This window comes from Chrysochloris asiatica, unplaced genomic scaffold (assembly GCF_000296735.1).
Source record: "Chrysochloris asiatica unplaced genomic scaffold, ChrAsi1.0 scaffold00663, whole genome shotgun sequence".
NCBI lineage: Eukaryota > Metazoa > Chordata > Mammalia > Afrosoricida > Chrysochloridae > Chrysochloris > Chrysochloris asiatica.
Genome location: NW_006409181.1, coordinates 109,335 through 121,750, shown reverse-complemented (window position 1 = coordinate 121,750; position 12,416 = coordinate 109,335). Strand labels below are relative to the sequence as shown.

The 12,416-nt window shown below is 47.5% G+C and overlaps 1 protein-coding gene across 1 annotated transcript in view; it reads left to right on the top strand.

Moving 5' to 3' along the window:
• LGALS12 (lectin, galactoside-binding, soluble, 12) overlaps positions 1-8,769 on the top strand; it is a 22,609-nt gene extending 13,840 nt beyond the window's left edge. The window contains exons 5-9 of the mRNA XM_006877888.1: positions 733-771; positions 1,345-1,371; positions 2,133-2,221; positions 7,696-7,846; positions 8,623-8,769. Of these exons, the coding sequence (XP_006877950.1) occupies positions 733-771; positions 1,345-1,371; positions 2,133-2,221; positions 7,696-7,846; positions 8,623-8,769 (453 nt within the window). The remainder of the gene's footprint in view (positions 1-732; positions 772-1,344; positions 1,372-2,132; positions 2,222-7,695; positions 7,847-8,622) is intronic.
• Positions 8,770-12,416: the final 3,647 nt, after the last annotated feature.

Here is a 12,416-nt window from a genome sequence, read left to right as displayed (position 1 = left end):
CAGGACCCCAAACTTTGACCTAAAACTTAATTTAAAAGGTTTTTTTGAGAAATGCATTTCTGGGACCTGCCATGAGAGACTCAGACTCAAATCTGAGGTGAGGTCTACCCAGATTGAGAATCACTGCCCAGCGGTGTAGAATAAACATGAGAAGCTATAAAAGCTAAAGTCTGGCCTCTGCTCACCTCCCAGGTCCAGGCAGGGAGGTGTTGGTGCTGATGGTGTGCCGTGGAGTCAGTTCTGACTCATAGAGACTCTGAATAGGGTTTCCAAGGCTGTAAATCTTTACAGGAACAGAAAGCCTCATCTTTCCCCCGTGGACCTGCTGGTAGTTTTGAACTGGTGACCTTGAGGTTAGCAGCCTGACGCGTAACCACTACACTACCAGAGCTTGTTAGGCAGGGAGGATTGTTGTTATTGTTAAGTACCGTCAAGTCGATTCTGACCCATAGCGACCCTGTATAGGGTTTCCAGCTTGAACTGACCTTGTAGTTCAAATGACTTTGCAGTCTGACGCATAAGCCCGCAGTGCCACACCAGGACTGGATTTGTTGTTGTTAAGTGCCGTTGAGTTGATTCCAACCCATAATGACCCTGTATAGGGTTTCCAAGGAGCAGCTGGTGAGCTTGAACCGTCGACCTTGCAGTTCAAATGGCTTTGCTTGGGCCAGATAAATGCTGCTTGTAGCCTGGCAGTGGTCTGAACCCTGCTTGTTCTTTCTCTTTGCACAGCCATTTTTGGAGGGTGGAAGAGAGTATCCGGCCGGACACGTGAGTTGTTTGGGAGCAAGTGTGGATTTTATGGCCCCAGCCACAGTAGCTGGACAGCTGGTTCTCTGTCCTCCCCCAGCATGACCTGCCCCTCACTAGGCTGCTGCTCACATTGCACAAGACCTAACAGCCCCTTTCTCATGGCTCTGGTTGCCAGGGGATGGCTGCCTCAGCTCAATCCCGGGAGAGCTTGGGTTTCCCTCTCCTGGCCTGTTTTCCAACTGGGAAGATGGATGGGGCTTGCTGAATGCCAGAAATGGTCAGGGCCCCCAGGATTCCTGTCAGGAGACCCCTCTCATTTGGAGTTTTCAATTTTCCGAGCCACCCTGTGAGGTAGTGAGGGTTGGCCTCTCAGAACAATGCCCAAGACCACACAAGAGATTGTGACAGACCCTCCCATCCAGTCTTCCCCATTATTCCACAGCTGGAGTTCAAGAGGACCCCACAGGGGCACAAGTGAGTCACCTACTGCTAATGGGAGACAATCCCCAGGGATCCCTAATTTTCATTAACACTAGCAGGTACCCTTTCATTATCCAAACCCATCCTTCTCCACCTCTTGCTTCCTTGCAGCCTTTCCAGCTGAAAAGCCCCCGCCTGGTGAGTGACCTCCTTCCTCTTCTCTCTGGGAGGTGTTGTTGCTTTACTTGCTCAGGAGCCCCACCTGGTGGAAAGAAAATACCCTCGGCATCATGGTTTCCCCTTTATAGAAGATTGCAGGCTGTAGGGTGGGCCAGGCAGCTTCAGACTCAGGTTCTAATATCATTTTTACTTTTGCTTCCTTCATTCGGAAAATTTGTTGTTGTTAAGTGCCGTCGAGTCGGTTCCGACCCATAGTGACCCTGTACAGGGTTTCTGAGGGCATAAATTTTTACTGGAGTAGAAAGCCTCATCTTTCTCCTGCGGAGCGGTTGGTAGTTTCGAACCGCTGACCTTAAGGTTCGCAGCCCGATTCGTAACCACTACGCTATAGTTATGTGATATTTTTCTGGGCCAGGCCCTGGGGCAAGTTCTAGCATAGAGAGACAAGCTTGTCCCGGCCCTCCAAGAACTCACAGGCCAGCCAGACAACAGACCACTGAAAAGACTATTAGCTAAGGATCTAGGGATGGGAGGCATACTACATGCTAAGGGCACCGATGAGTACCAAACTCAGCTAGGAACAGTTTAAGAAAGACTGAGGGCAGGAGAGGGTCCAGGAAGCCGTAGGTGATGTGTAGATGAGTAGAGGTCAGTCGTCTCGGAACTGCAGGTCCTGAGGATGCCCTAGGAAGCCTATCCTGGAGACAGTTGGCCCCTCCCAGAGGGTACCCCTCCCCATAAGTCACCTTCTCAGTCATCTCTCATGTGTGTCCCTTCAGGATGTACCGTGTTCGCGTGCTCTCTCCCGGGGTCTCTGGCCTGGACAAGTCATCGTAGTGCGGGGACTGGTCTTGCAAGAGTCAAAGGAGTAAGTACAGACGGAGGGGAGGAAGCAGTATAGTACCTCTTTGTCTAAGGTCACAGAACTGCCCTCATGACCCCAACAACCCAACGCTACAATCATCCAACCAGCCAGTCCAACTAGCTTCTCATCAAAGGGACTCCAAAAAAAGACCTTTGCAGGAACAGCCTGAGGCTGAGAGAAGATTCTGCCTCTCAGGGTTTGGGAAACTTAGCCTAGAGGCCACAGCAAGGAAGAATAATGAATGCTTTCAAGTCCAGGCTTGAGGGACTCAGTGGACGATGCCCGACTACTCCTGAAGGGGGCGCTCTCACATCATCTGTCAAACTATTCAAATCCAGTCCTAAAGAATAGGGCATTTATTTATTTCTCCTATTTATTTTAAGAAATACATTGACTTTATGATTTTTCTGGTCCAGACTGCCTGGGTTTAGCATCTGTCTTGCTTATGCAACCTTATAGGGTGTTACTTTCCCTCTCTTTATGTCAGTTTCCTTATCTGCAAAAAATGAGAGGTGATAATAGTGCCCACTTCAGAGGTGGTGATAGAACAGTGCTTGGCACACACTAAGTGTGTACTGCAATGATCTCAGAGAGAAAGGGACGTGCCCTAGGTTTCCCTAGCGTTGCCCCCCTTTTGTTTTTGTTTTATAAGTTACTGACCTCACTAAACCTTGCCTTGCACATTCTTGATCATGCCTGGGAACTCAAGGGCAGATGTGAAGCCCAGCGTGGGTCAGTCTGGGTTTGGGACCCAGGCGCACCTGGGTTGGGTTCCTGGTTTTTCCCGTTATAAACTGCAGTATCATGCAAGCACTACATTTCTCTGAGTCTCAGTTTCCCCATTTGACAAAAGGAAAAAGACAATTCCAGTCTTACAGGGTCAACGAAAGGTGTTCAGTGGTAGAAAGAACTCCCCTCCTAAAAGTTGGAGATAGAAGAGCAGGTCTGTGTCCCGGTTTAAAGTTATCTGGTTATTATTAACACAGTTAGTAACTTGACTGTCCTTTCTCAAAGTCCGTGAATTTGAATGCCCTCAGAGACCTGGCAGGTCACATAGTGAGGCACCAGGCTGGGGAAGTGAAGTGGAAAGAATATTTCGATAGGTCCATTGATGCCAGATCTGCTTATCTTTCTTTTTTTAATGTTTTATTGTGAATTATGTGATAGTTTACATGGGAGAACATTAGTTTTACATTCATCCTATCATATATCGTTTCATTGCCATGGTTACAATCCCCTTCATGCATCATCAACCAACCAAAGGGTATACACTACAATCCTGCCCCCCGGTTGTCAGCACACAACTCCTCTCCCTCTCTGTGTCTAAAGTCCCCAGCTGCTCCATCTCTCCACATCATCGTCTCTGCCTCCATTTCAGGCATCACTGCTTCTCTGGGTAGGGTCCCGCTCTCTGCTCTTCTCCCTTCATGGTCCCAGGGACCTCCACTCCTAGACTGAAAAGTTAATCACTCCCCTCCTTGCTACAAAATGTATACTTTTACATTTCCAACCCTCACAATCAGTCCTGACAACAATTATTCACTATTATATCACAAGAGATGTATCCACATTTCATTTCATCAGCCCCGCCTAGACAGATTGGATACTACTCAGTGGAGATTCTACCTTCCTCCCTGCCCTCTGGATCTAGGTTCCCTTTTGAAAGCTTGTAAGCCAGTCACTTCTTGCCTTTGTTGTCTTCCCCCCCCCCCATTTTGGGTAGCCAATGTCCAAGTTGCCCATCCCTGTCTACTCTGTGTGTGGAGGGGGTGGGAATGATTCCTTGCTGTAAAGATTTGTTCCCTCTTTTGAGATACTGCATCCTTAGGTGAAGGTCAAGTTTATCAAATTGTATCAGATTACTCTTTTTTTTCCTCTTCTGTCTTCTCCTGGTTGAGCTCTAATCATCCAGTCATTGAAGCCAGGTCAAGTGGATATTATCTGACAGTGTGAGTGTTCTTGTGCATATGCCCTCTCTTCTTATCTGCTGGATGCTTTACTCTCCAGTCTAGTCTTCTGTGGCTGTGTCACTGACTCTGGGCCCAAGAGTTCCCAGGTCTTGCCACACTGCTGGCCAACCAGGTCTCCACCTGGGTTCACAGGAGTCTATTGAACATTGTAGGGCTTAGCTTGCAGCTTCATTGCTGTTTTTCCCTCACGTCCCCTTATCGGTGACGAACGTGGTCACCACTTGGTTATCTTTAAAGAGAAGAAGTGTCGCCACTTTTTATATAAAGTTTCTTGAGTTTTGAACACTGTACTCATTTAAAATTTAAGACTACTTACAGAACACTGTATTAAGAAGTCTGCAGGCCGATTCAGCTGTGGGCCATGAACATCAAGACTCAGCACAGTGCCTGGTACTTAGCAAGCACGTGACGAATTCTGCTGTTGCCACTGCTCTTATTAATGCTGTTTTCAGAAAGCAACTGATGGCTTGGACAGATGGGAAGGGGAGTTGGGGGGCATGGGACTCATTTGCAGTAAAATATATCCCCATCCATACCAATAGGGTTCAAGGTTGTAGCCTTAAGGAATTTCTGTTCAACAGAGTTCCATTGGTCATCTTCAGGGAGTCCACTTCCCAGACTTAGGGCTATGCTGGATGGGCAGGAGGTGGTGGGTGGAGAGGACTGAGGCCTCCAAGAATTCTCAGGTCAATGGGAAAAGGAAATTTTACTCAGGGAACTTGGGGGTGAGAAAAACACAGAACAGAGATCACGTGGAGGTGGATAAGGTCACACTGGGCTGAAGGCTCCATGGAATCCATCCTCTGGGGCCCCTGCCTTCCGAGCTTCCTCCAGCCCATGCCATTTCCTTCCCACAGCTGGGAATTTATGAATCAGGCTGCAAACCTTAAGGTCAGCAGTTCGAAACTACCAGCTGTTCCATGAGAGAAAGATGAGGCTTTCTGCTCCCATAAAGATTTACAGCCTCAGAAACCCTGTACAGGGTCACTATGAGTCAGAACCGACTCTATGGTACATAACCACCAATCACCAACCACCCACCACATCCTGCAATGGATCCACCCACCCAGGGCAAGCCTTCCACCTGCCCAACTTGTCCCACCACCTCCATCCTGTGTCTCCTTTCACTTTTAAAGACTTCCTGCTTAGGAGTCAGCCGGCAGCAGCTTCAGCAAAGTTTTTTCAGAGAAGGTGACTTTGGAAACTCTCACGACATGAGAAACGAATCTGCCTGCTTTATTGTGAGGCAGATTCCAGGCAGTAGAAAGACTGTCCCTTCCCTCAAATCCAGAGGCATGAGTCTGAGGTCTCCACTGCTATTCCTGGTAACCAAGTCATTAGCATGTTTCCCTCATCAGTAAAATGGGCTGATGGAACAGGGTTTTTGTAAGGACTAAGGGAGTCCTGGTGTATTACTGTGGGCTAATGCGCTGGACTGCAAAGTCGGTTTGAACCACCAAGGTCGCTGGTTCAAGCTCACCAGTTGCTCCTTGGAAACCCTATACAGGGTTGCTATGGGTCAGAACTGACTAGCTGGCACTTAACAACAACAACAAGGGAGTCCTGGTGTGGTGCTGTGGGTTAATGTGTTAAATCGGTTTGAACCATAAGATCAGTGGTTCAAGCTCACCAGCTGCTCCTCGGAAACCCTATACAGGGTCAGTATGGGTTGGAACTAACTCAACGGCACTTAACAACAACAACAAGGAAGACAAGCAGTAGCATGTGTAAGACACCTACCATATTTGCTAGTTTTCACATGCATTGCCTCCTTTGTTCCCATCAGGTAAGTATTGTATTAGGTTCCAAGTAACAATCTTATAATACTGTTTTAGTAACTGTGGTGGTGGTGGTGTGCCCTGGAGTCGGTTCTGACTCATAGTGACCCTGCATAGGATTTCTGAGGCTGTGAAGCTTTACAGGAGTAGAAAGCCTCGTTTTTCCTCCTGTGGAGCAGCAGGTAGTTTCAAATTGCTGACCTTGAGATTAGCAGCCCAACACGTGACCACTACACTACCAGATAGCAATAGGTATCATTTAAGTGGCCAGGCACTATTGTAAATATGATACAAGTATCAACGCATTTAATTCTCATAACAGCCCAATGAGACAGTCACAATATCTGTATTATCCCCCATGTTACAGGTGAGGAAACAAGGGCACAGAGGACACATGACTTGCCCAAGGTCACAGGGCTAGTAAGCAGCAGAGCCAGGATTCAACGCAGCAGCCTTGCTGTAACCCTGAGGCTACTTCTAAAACGCTCCAACAAAACTACCTGGCATAGGTGATTCTCAAGAAAGCTTGTGACTGTGGATAAGACTGTGACTAAGAGTGACCTCATATTGGAGTCCCAAAACTGGACATCTTTGGTTATGTGCTGTGGAGTCAGTTCCGACTCATAGCGACCCTGTACGGGGTTTCTGAGGCTGTAAATCTTTACAGGAGCAGAAAGCCTCATCTTTCTCCTGCGGAACAGATGGTAGTTTCGAACTGTTGGCCTTGCGGTTCGCAGCCCGCTTCGTAACCACTATGCTACCAGAGCTCACTTTACAAGAGCAGAAAGTCTCCTCTTTCTCTCGCAGAGTGGCTGGTGGGTTTGAACTGCCAACATTGTGGTTAACAGTGCAGTGCTTATCCTACAGCGCCACCACCATTTGTTAAACAAATGCTAGTTACTATTATTATTATCCCCATTTTGAGGAGAGCAAATCGAGACTCGGATAATTTGCCTATAGTCCCCCAGCCAGTACCTGGTGATGATGGTTGATGGTTATGTGCTGTGGAGTCGGTTCTGACTCACAGCGACCCTGCACAGGATTTCCGAAGCTGTAAATCTTTACAGAAGCAGAAAGCCCCATCGTTCTCCCGCGGATTTGCTGGTAGTTTCGAACTGCTGCCCTCGCGGTTTGCAGCCCGATTCATAACCAGTAGCGCTGGTGTGATCTCAGGTCTGTATCAGCCTGAATCCAGTGCTCTTTCCACTCCTCTGAGCAGAGGTATCTGGTATGCAGCCGTTACAGTTGTTGTTGTTGTTGTTAAGTGCCGTCGAGTCAGTTCTGACCCATAGCGACCCTGTACAGCGGTTTCAGTACTCCTGGTTAAATGCAAGCAACTACACTAACCCAAAGGTGGACACTGGAACCCACCAACCCACCAACCACTCTGGGGAAGGAAAATGTGGTAGTTTCCTTCCATAAAAAGTTACCACCCTGGAAACCTGAATGGGCAGCTTGCTGTGTCTTAGAGAGCCTTCAGGAGTGTGAATTGATGGAACCATGGCAACGGTTTCGGTTTTATTTGGAGCTGTTACGGGTACAAGCTCCAGCCCAGGGTCTGTCATCGGTCCTTAACTTTGTTTCCGGAGCGTCTGTAGACTTTTCCAGCTGCTCCCCCACCTCTACTCACCCTCCCTGCAAGGAGCTGCAGCCACGGCTCAGAAGAGCCAGCTGAGCAATGGCCTGACATCAAAGCAAACTGATCCCCTTCTCCATGCCCTTCCTACAGTTTCACACTGAGCCTGTGGGATGAGTCTGCTCACGTTTCTGTGACGCTTCGGGCTTCCTTCACAGACAGGACACTCGCCTGGATCTCCCCTTGGGGACGCAAGAGACTGGTTTTGGCTCCCTTCCTCTTTTACCCTCAACGATTCTTTGAGGCAAGTCATGGCAAGGGTGACTTCCCCCCTCTGAGATGGAGATCAGGATTCTATTCCCATAATGCTCCGGGACATAGCACATGCGCCTCCAAGGCTGTATAGGCAGAGCAGGAGTAAAGGAACCCAGGAGCGGAAACTGGGTGGGTCCGAGAGAACTTCCAGGTCAACTCTATTTGCCAGGGATGCCATGTTCATAAACTCAGATATCATCAATCTGGGTGGGCCCCGGTATCATTGCTATTAAAAAGTTCCCCTTTATGATTCCAATGTGCAGCCATAATTGCAAAACACTTGTTTGGAAAGCAACTCTTATTAAAACTCAGTTATTGAATCGATTCGGACTCATTTCTACTGTTGCATTAAGAGCCTTCTAGTACGGTGGCTCCTTAGGACAAGGTTTGCGGTTCAGTCCACCAGCCTCTCCTACACAGGGTTGTTGTGAGTCGGAATCAATCCCATGGCACTAGCAAGTCAGTTCCTACTCATAGCAATCCTGTATAGGGTTTCCAAGGAGCAGCTGATGGGCTTGAACTACCTACCTTGCAGTTAGCAGTCCAGTACTTCTTCTACAGTGCCACACCAGGACTCCATAACTCCTAAAACAGGTAGTGAAACAGGCCCAGCGCTAGGAAGATGATAGCAGAAGGTCACAGTGACTTGGTGACCAGCTGAGTCTTTAATCCAAGTTTTGTATCCTCTAGTGGGACGAGTGCTTTCCCAGAAGGCAAGGGAAGATCTAAGTGGAAGCCTGAGTTCGCTCCTGTCTCCTTTCTCAGGTGCTGCTCTTGTGCCATGAGGGAGGGCTGAAACTCGCACTCAATGGACAAGGGGTTGGGGCCACCAGCCTGAGCCAGCATGCCCTGGAGCGGCTGGCGGAGCTTCGAATCAGTGGCAGTATCCAGCTCTACTGTGTCCACTGCTGAGGAGGGCTCTGGAGGACCACTGGCCAGAGAAGAAGAGGGCCAACCTATGCCAGTGCCCCACAGTATGGCTCCACTCTCTCTTCCTCATTGAACTATTCAGCTGTCACCACATCAGGATTCACTGTATCCTGCCTTGTAAGGAGCACTCTGGTAGTACTTCTTCAGACACAGATTTGCTTGTTCTTCTGATAGGCCATGGTACTTTCAATATTTAATATTCTTATCAAACACCATAACAAATACATCAATTCTTCTATTGTCTTCCTTATTCACGGATTCACTTCTACTGTGACAAGCCAGCAGGGATTTTGGTCCCCGCCTCAGTGGAAAGGCACAAAGGTGTGAAACCCTTTGAAGCACTCCGGCTCCATACACCCTGAGCCTGGATTTAGCACCATCTTCCTTCAGACCTGAGACAGAGACTCAAGAAGACAATTTTGTAGCCTAACAAAGACATCCAAAAAGACAATAACTTAAGTAATTTACAAGTGTATTTTTTTTCCATGTAGTCAGGTTCAGTGGGTCTGCTCAGTTTCTCATAGATATTCAGGCCTGTCCTCATCACCCCACTGCTCTGAGAGCATCGTTGTTTTCTGCGTGGCTGAAGTTGGTTGCCACCATAACTAGGTGTCTGTCACTTGGAAGGTGGATGGAGATTGTAGACAAGGGCAACTTGATTTCATAAGTTTCAGGCATGGAACTGGCACACACTATTCATAATCACATTTCATTGGTCATACTACCTACAAGGAATCCCAGTGTGGTGCTGTAGGTGAATGCGCTGAACTGCAAAGTCAGTTTGAACCACAAGGTCATGGTTCAAGCTCATCAGCTTCTCCTTGGAAACCTTACATAGGGTCACTGTGGGTCAGAACTGACTCGACAACACTTGACAACTGTCTACAAGGAACCTGAGATGTTCTCCAACAGCATCGTCAAGTTCCCCTGGTCCCCTCTTCTCTCAGGAGTCTGAAGACTCAGTCTCAGTGATTCGCCATTTTTCAATGACACATTTACAGGAAGCCTTCAATCAGAAGCAATTTATTGCAAAGTGAAAGTACACTTCAGAGAGAAATGAGTCTATCTCCGAGAGTGTCAGGGACCAGCCTCGACATAGGTGTTGGATTCATGAGTGTTTGGTTCACGAGGAGGGGATATCCGGTGGTGATAGGGATAGCGAAAGAATACACAGACAGACAGAAGGAAGGAGACAAGGAGACACCCCAAAGCCAGGGTGGATATATTACTGGCATCAGGCAGCTCTGGCGTGGTGAACATATTAGCCATGAGGGCAGTAAGGTCCCGCATGGCAAACATATTAGCTAAGCGGGCAGTACGCGCCCCTTACTAGCTAGTCAGTAATGCATGCCTAGTCAGCCGCAGAGCATGTTCTCCAAGCTGTACTACACACTTTCACAGCCTGCCTGCAATGCACACCTGGGCTGGCCTGTGTCTCTGTTTTATTTGGGGGAGGAGCTTCACACCAAGCTGGGAGGGACTAAAACAGGATACAGCTAACATCAGTAATTTTCCAGACATTCAGGTAACTTTACATCGTACTTCGCTGGTTCGAATCCCAGGCCCGCAACTTGGATTCTCAGGCTCAGTTAACATATCTATAGCCCATGAGCTCAGTTGGGGGAAGGTGAAAAGTAAGGACAAAAGGTTTGGGTGGAGTCCCGCTGTTTTGGCTTTCTGAGCCAGGTTTTCAAGAACTTGGCTGAAAAGCTAACACCTGGGACAGATTTAGGGAAGATGGCTTTTTTGTCTGTAGAACAAAGACCCGGGAAGTAGCTAAAATATTTCTAGTTAATCCTTTGGAGGAAGGCTTGACCTTTGAAACCTTTACAATCTGGGCTTTAGGAAAATATTACATTTATCTGTGGACATTAAGGGCTCATGTTTGGAATTAAATAAAAAACATAACTGAACACTAAGATGAAAAACAATTTGCCATGACTGCCAGTGGCCAGAATTTGTTCCTCAGAGCCTGCGGCCTGTGACACTCAGGCCCAGTGGGCCTCGAACTTCTACACGGTCTGCAACACGAGAGTGGAGAAGAGACTGTGGAATTAGGGAGTATGGATTAAGTACAGTTTTCTCTTCCTGGTTCTAGATGCACTCCCACAGGGGCAGGCCTGATGCTGCTCCTCATTGATTGGTGGTGGTGGTGATGGTTATGTGCCGTGGAGTCGGAACCAACTCATAGCAACCTTGTACAGGGCTTCTGAGGCTGCAAATCTTTACGGGAGCAGAAAGCCTCATCTTTCTCCCGCGGAACAGCTGGTAGTTTCGAACTGCTGACCTTGCATCCTAATAAACGAGAAGAATATTTATTTGATTTTTAGTAAAGCGGTGCTTCCTGGAAATGGAGTGCTGGCTCTTTCTGTTTCCTTTGTGGTGTCTGCTCCTGGTGCTGTTTGTATGGGCTGACTCTGCTTGATGGTTAGGCCTCCAAGGTTCTTGCCTTTGCTAGGTTCTTCCCCTTTGCACCTGGTTGTTTTTCTCACGGCAGGTGTTATTTTTTCTCTACCTTGGTCTCAGGTCCTGCTTTCTTTTTCCTTGCCCCTGGGCTGTCTTTCTTGAGCCAAAGGAGGAGGAGGACTCAGGCTATCCCCAACCTGACTCTACCAGCATGACCACAATTCTATGTACTATGAAAGAAAACGGCCATGGATTTTGGTGGATCATTACAGCCTCTGTGACAAGTAGATGTTGTGAACATCCTCATTTTATAAAAGAGGAAAGTGTGGCGCAGAGAGACCATGGAATTTGTCAGGATTACACAGCTAGGTACCAGGTTGAGAACCCAGGGCTTAGCTCTTCCTTATTTTACGGTAGTGCATGCATACACACTACAACTTGAATGTGTATGGGAGTTGGGGGCTTGGGAGCCATGAAAGAAACTTGCAAATTTAGGAAAGTATGGACAAAGAAAGGGGAAATACCACCAAAGTAATCAGAAAAGTTAAATAAGATCAAATAAAACCAAATATTTCAGGTATGTCACTAGATGGGATTGAGTATTGCTTTGCTGAAAACCAAAATCCACCTAAAGTCTTATGACAAAGAAAAATCTTTTTTGTTTGGTTCATAATCTGTTTTGTAGTGGTGCATTCCTTTGGTTGCTCACATGTTTATTACCTGTCTCCATTACTAAGCTGTTTTCTCCACAATTGCAGAGTCCATATACAGCTGTTTTGTTCACCTGGTACATTTAGAAGATACTGTGGCTAGCTGCTGTTAAGTCGGCTCAGATTCATAGTGTTCATATGCAAAACAGAATGAAACACCACCCAGGCCAGAGCAAGTCTCACAATTGTAGTTACACTTTAGCCCATTGCTGCTGCCACTGTGCCAATCCATCTTATTGGTGGGGTCTTCCTCTTTTTGGCTGATGTCCTTCTCCAGGGACTGGTCCCTCCTCTTTTGGGCTGATGTCCTCCAGGGACTGGTCCCTCCCGATAACATGTCTGAAGTTTGAGAAACAAAATCTTGCTCTCCTGACTTCTAAGGAACATTCTGGCTGTACTTCTTCAAACACAGATTTGCTTGTTATTCTGGAAGTCTATGGTACTTTAAATATTCGTCTCTAACACTATAACTCAAATGCATCAGTTCTTCTACTGTCTTCCTTATTCATTGTC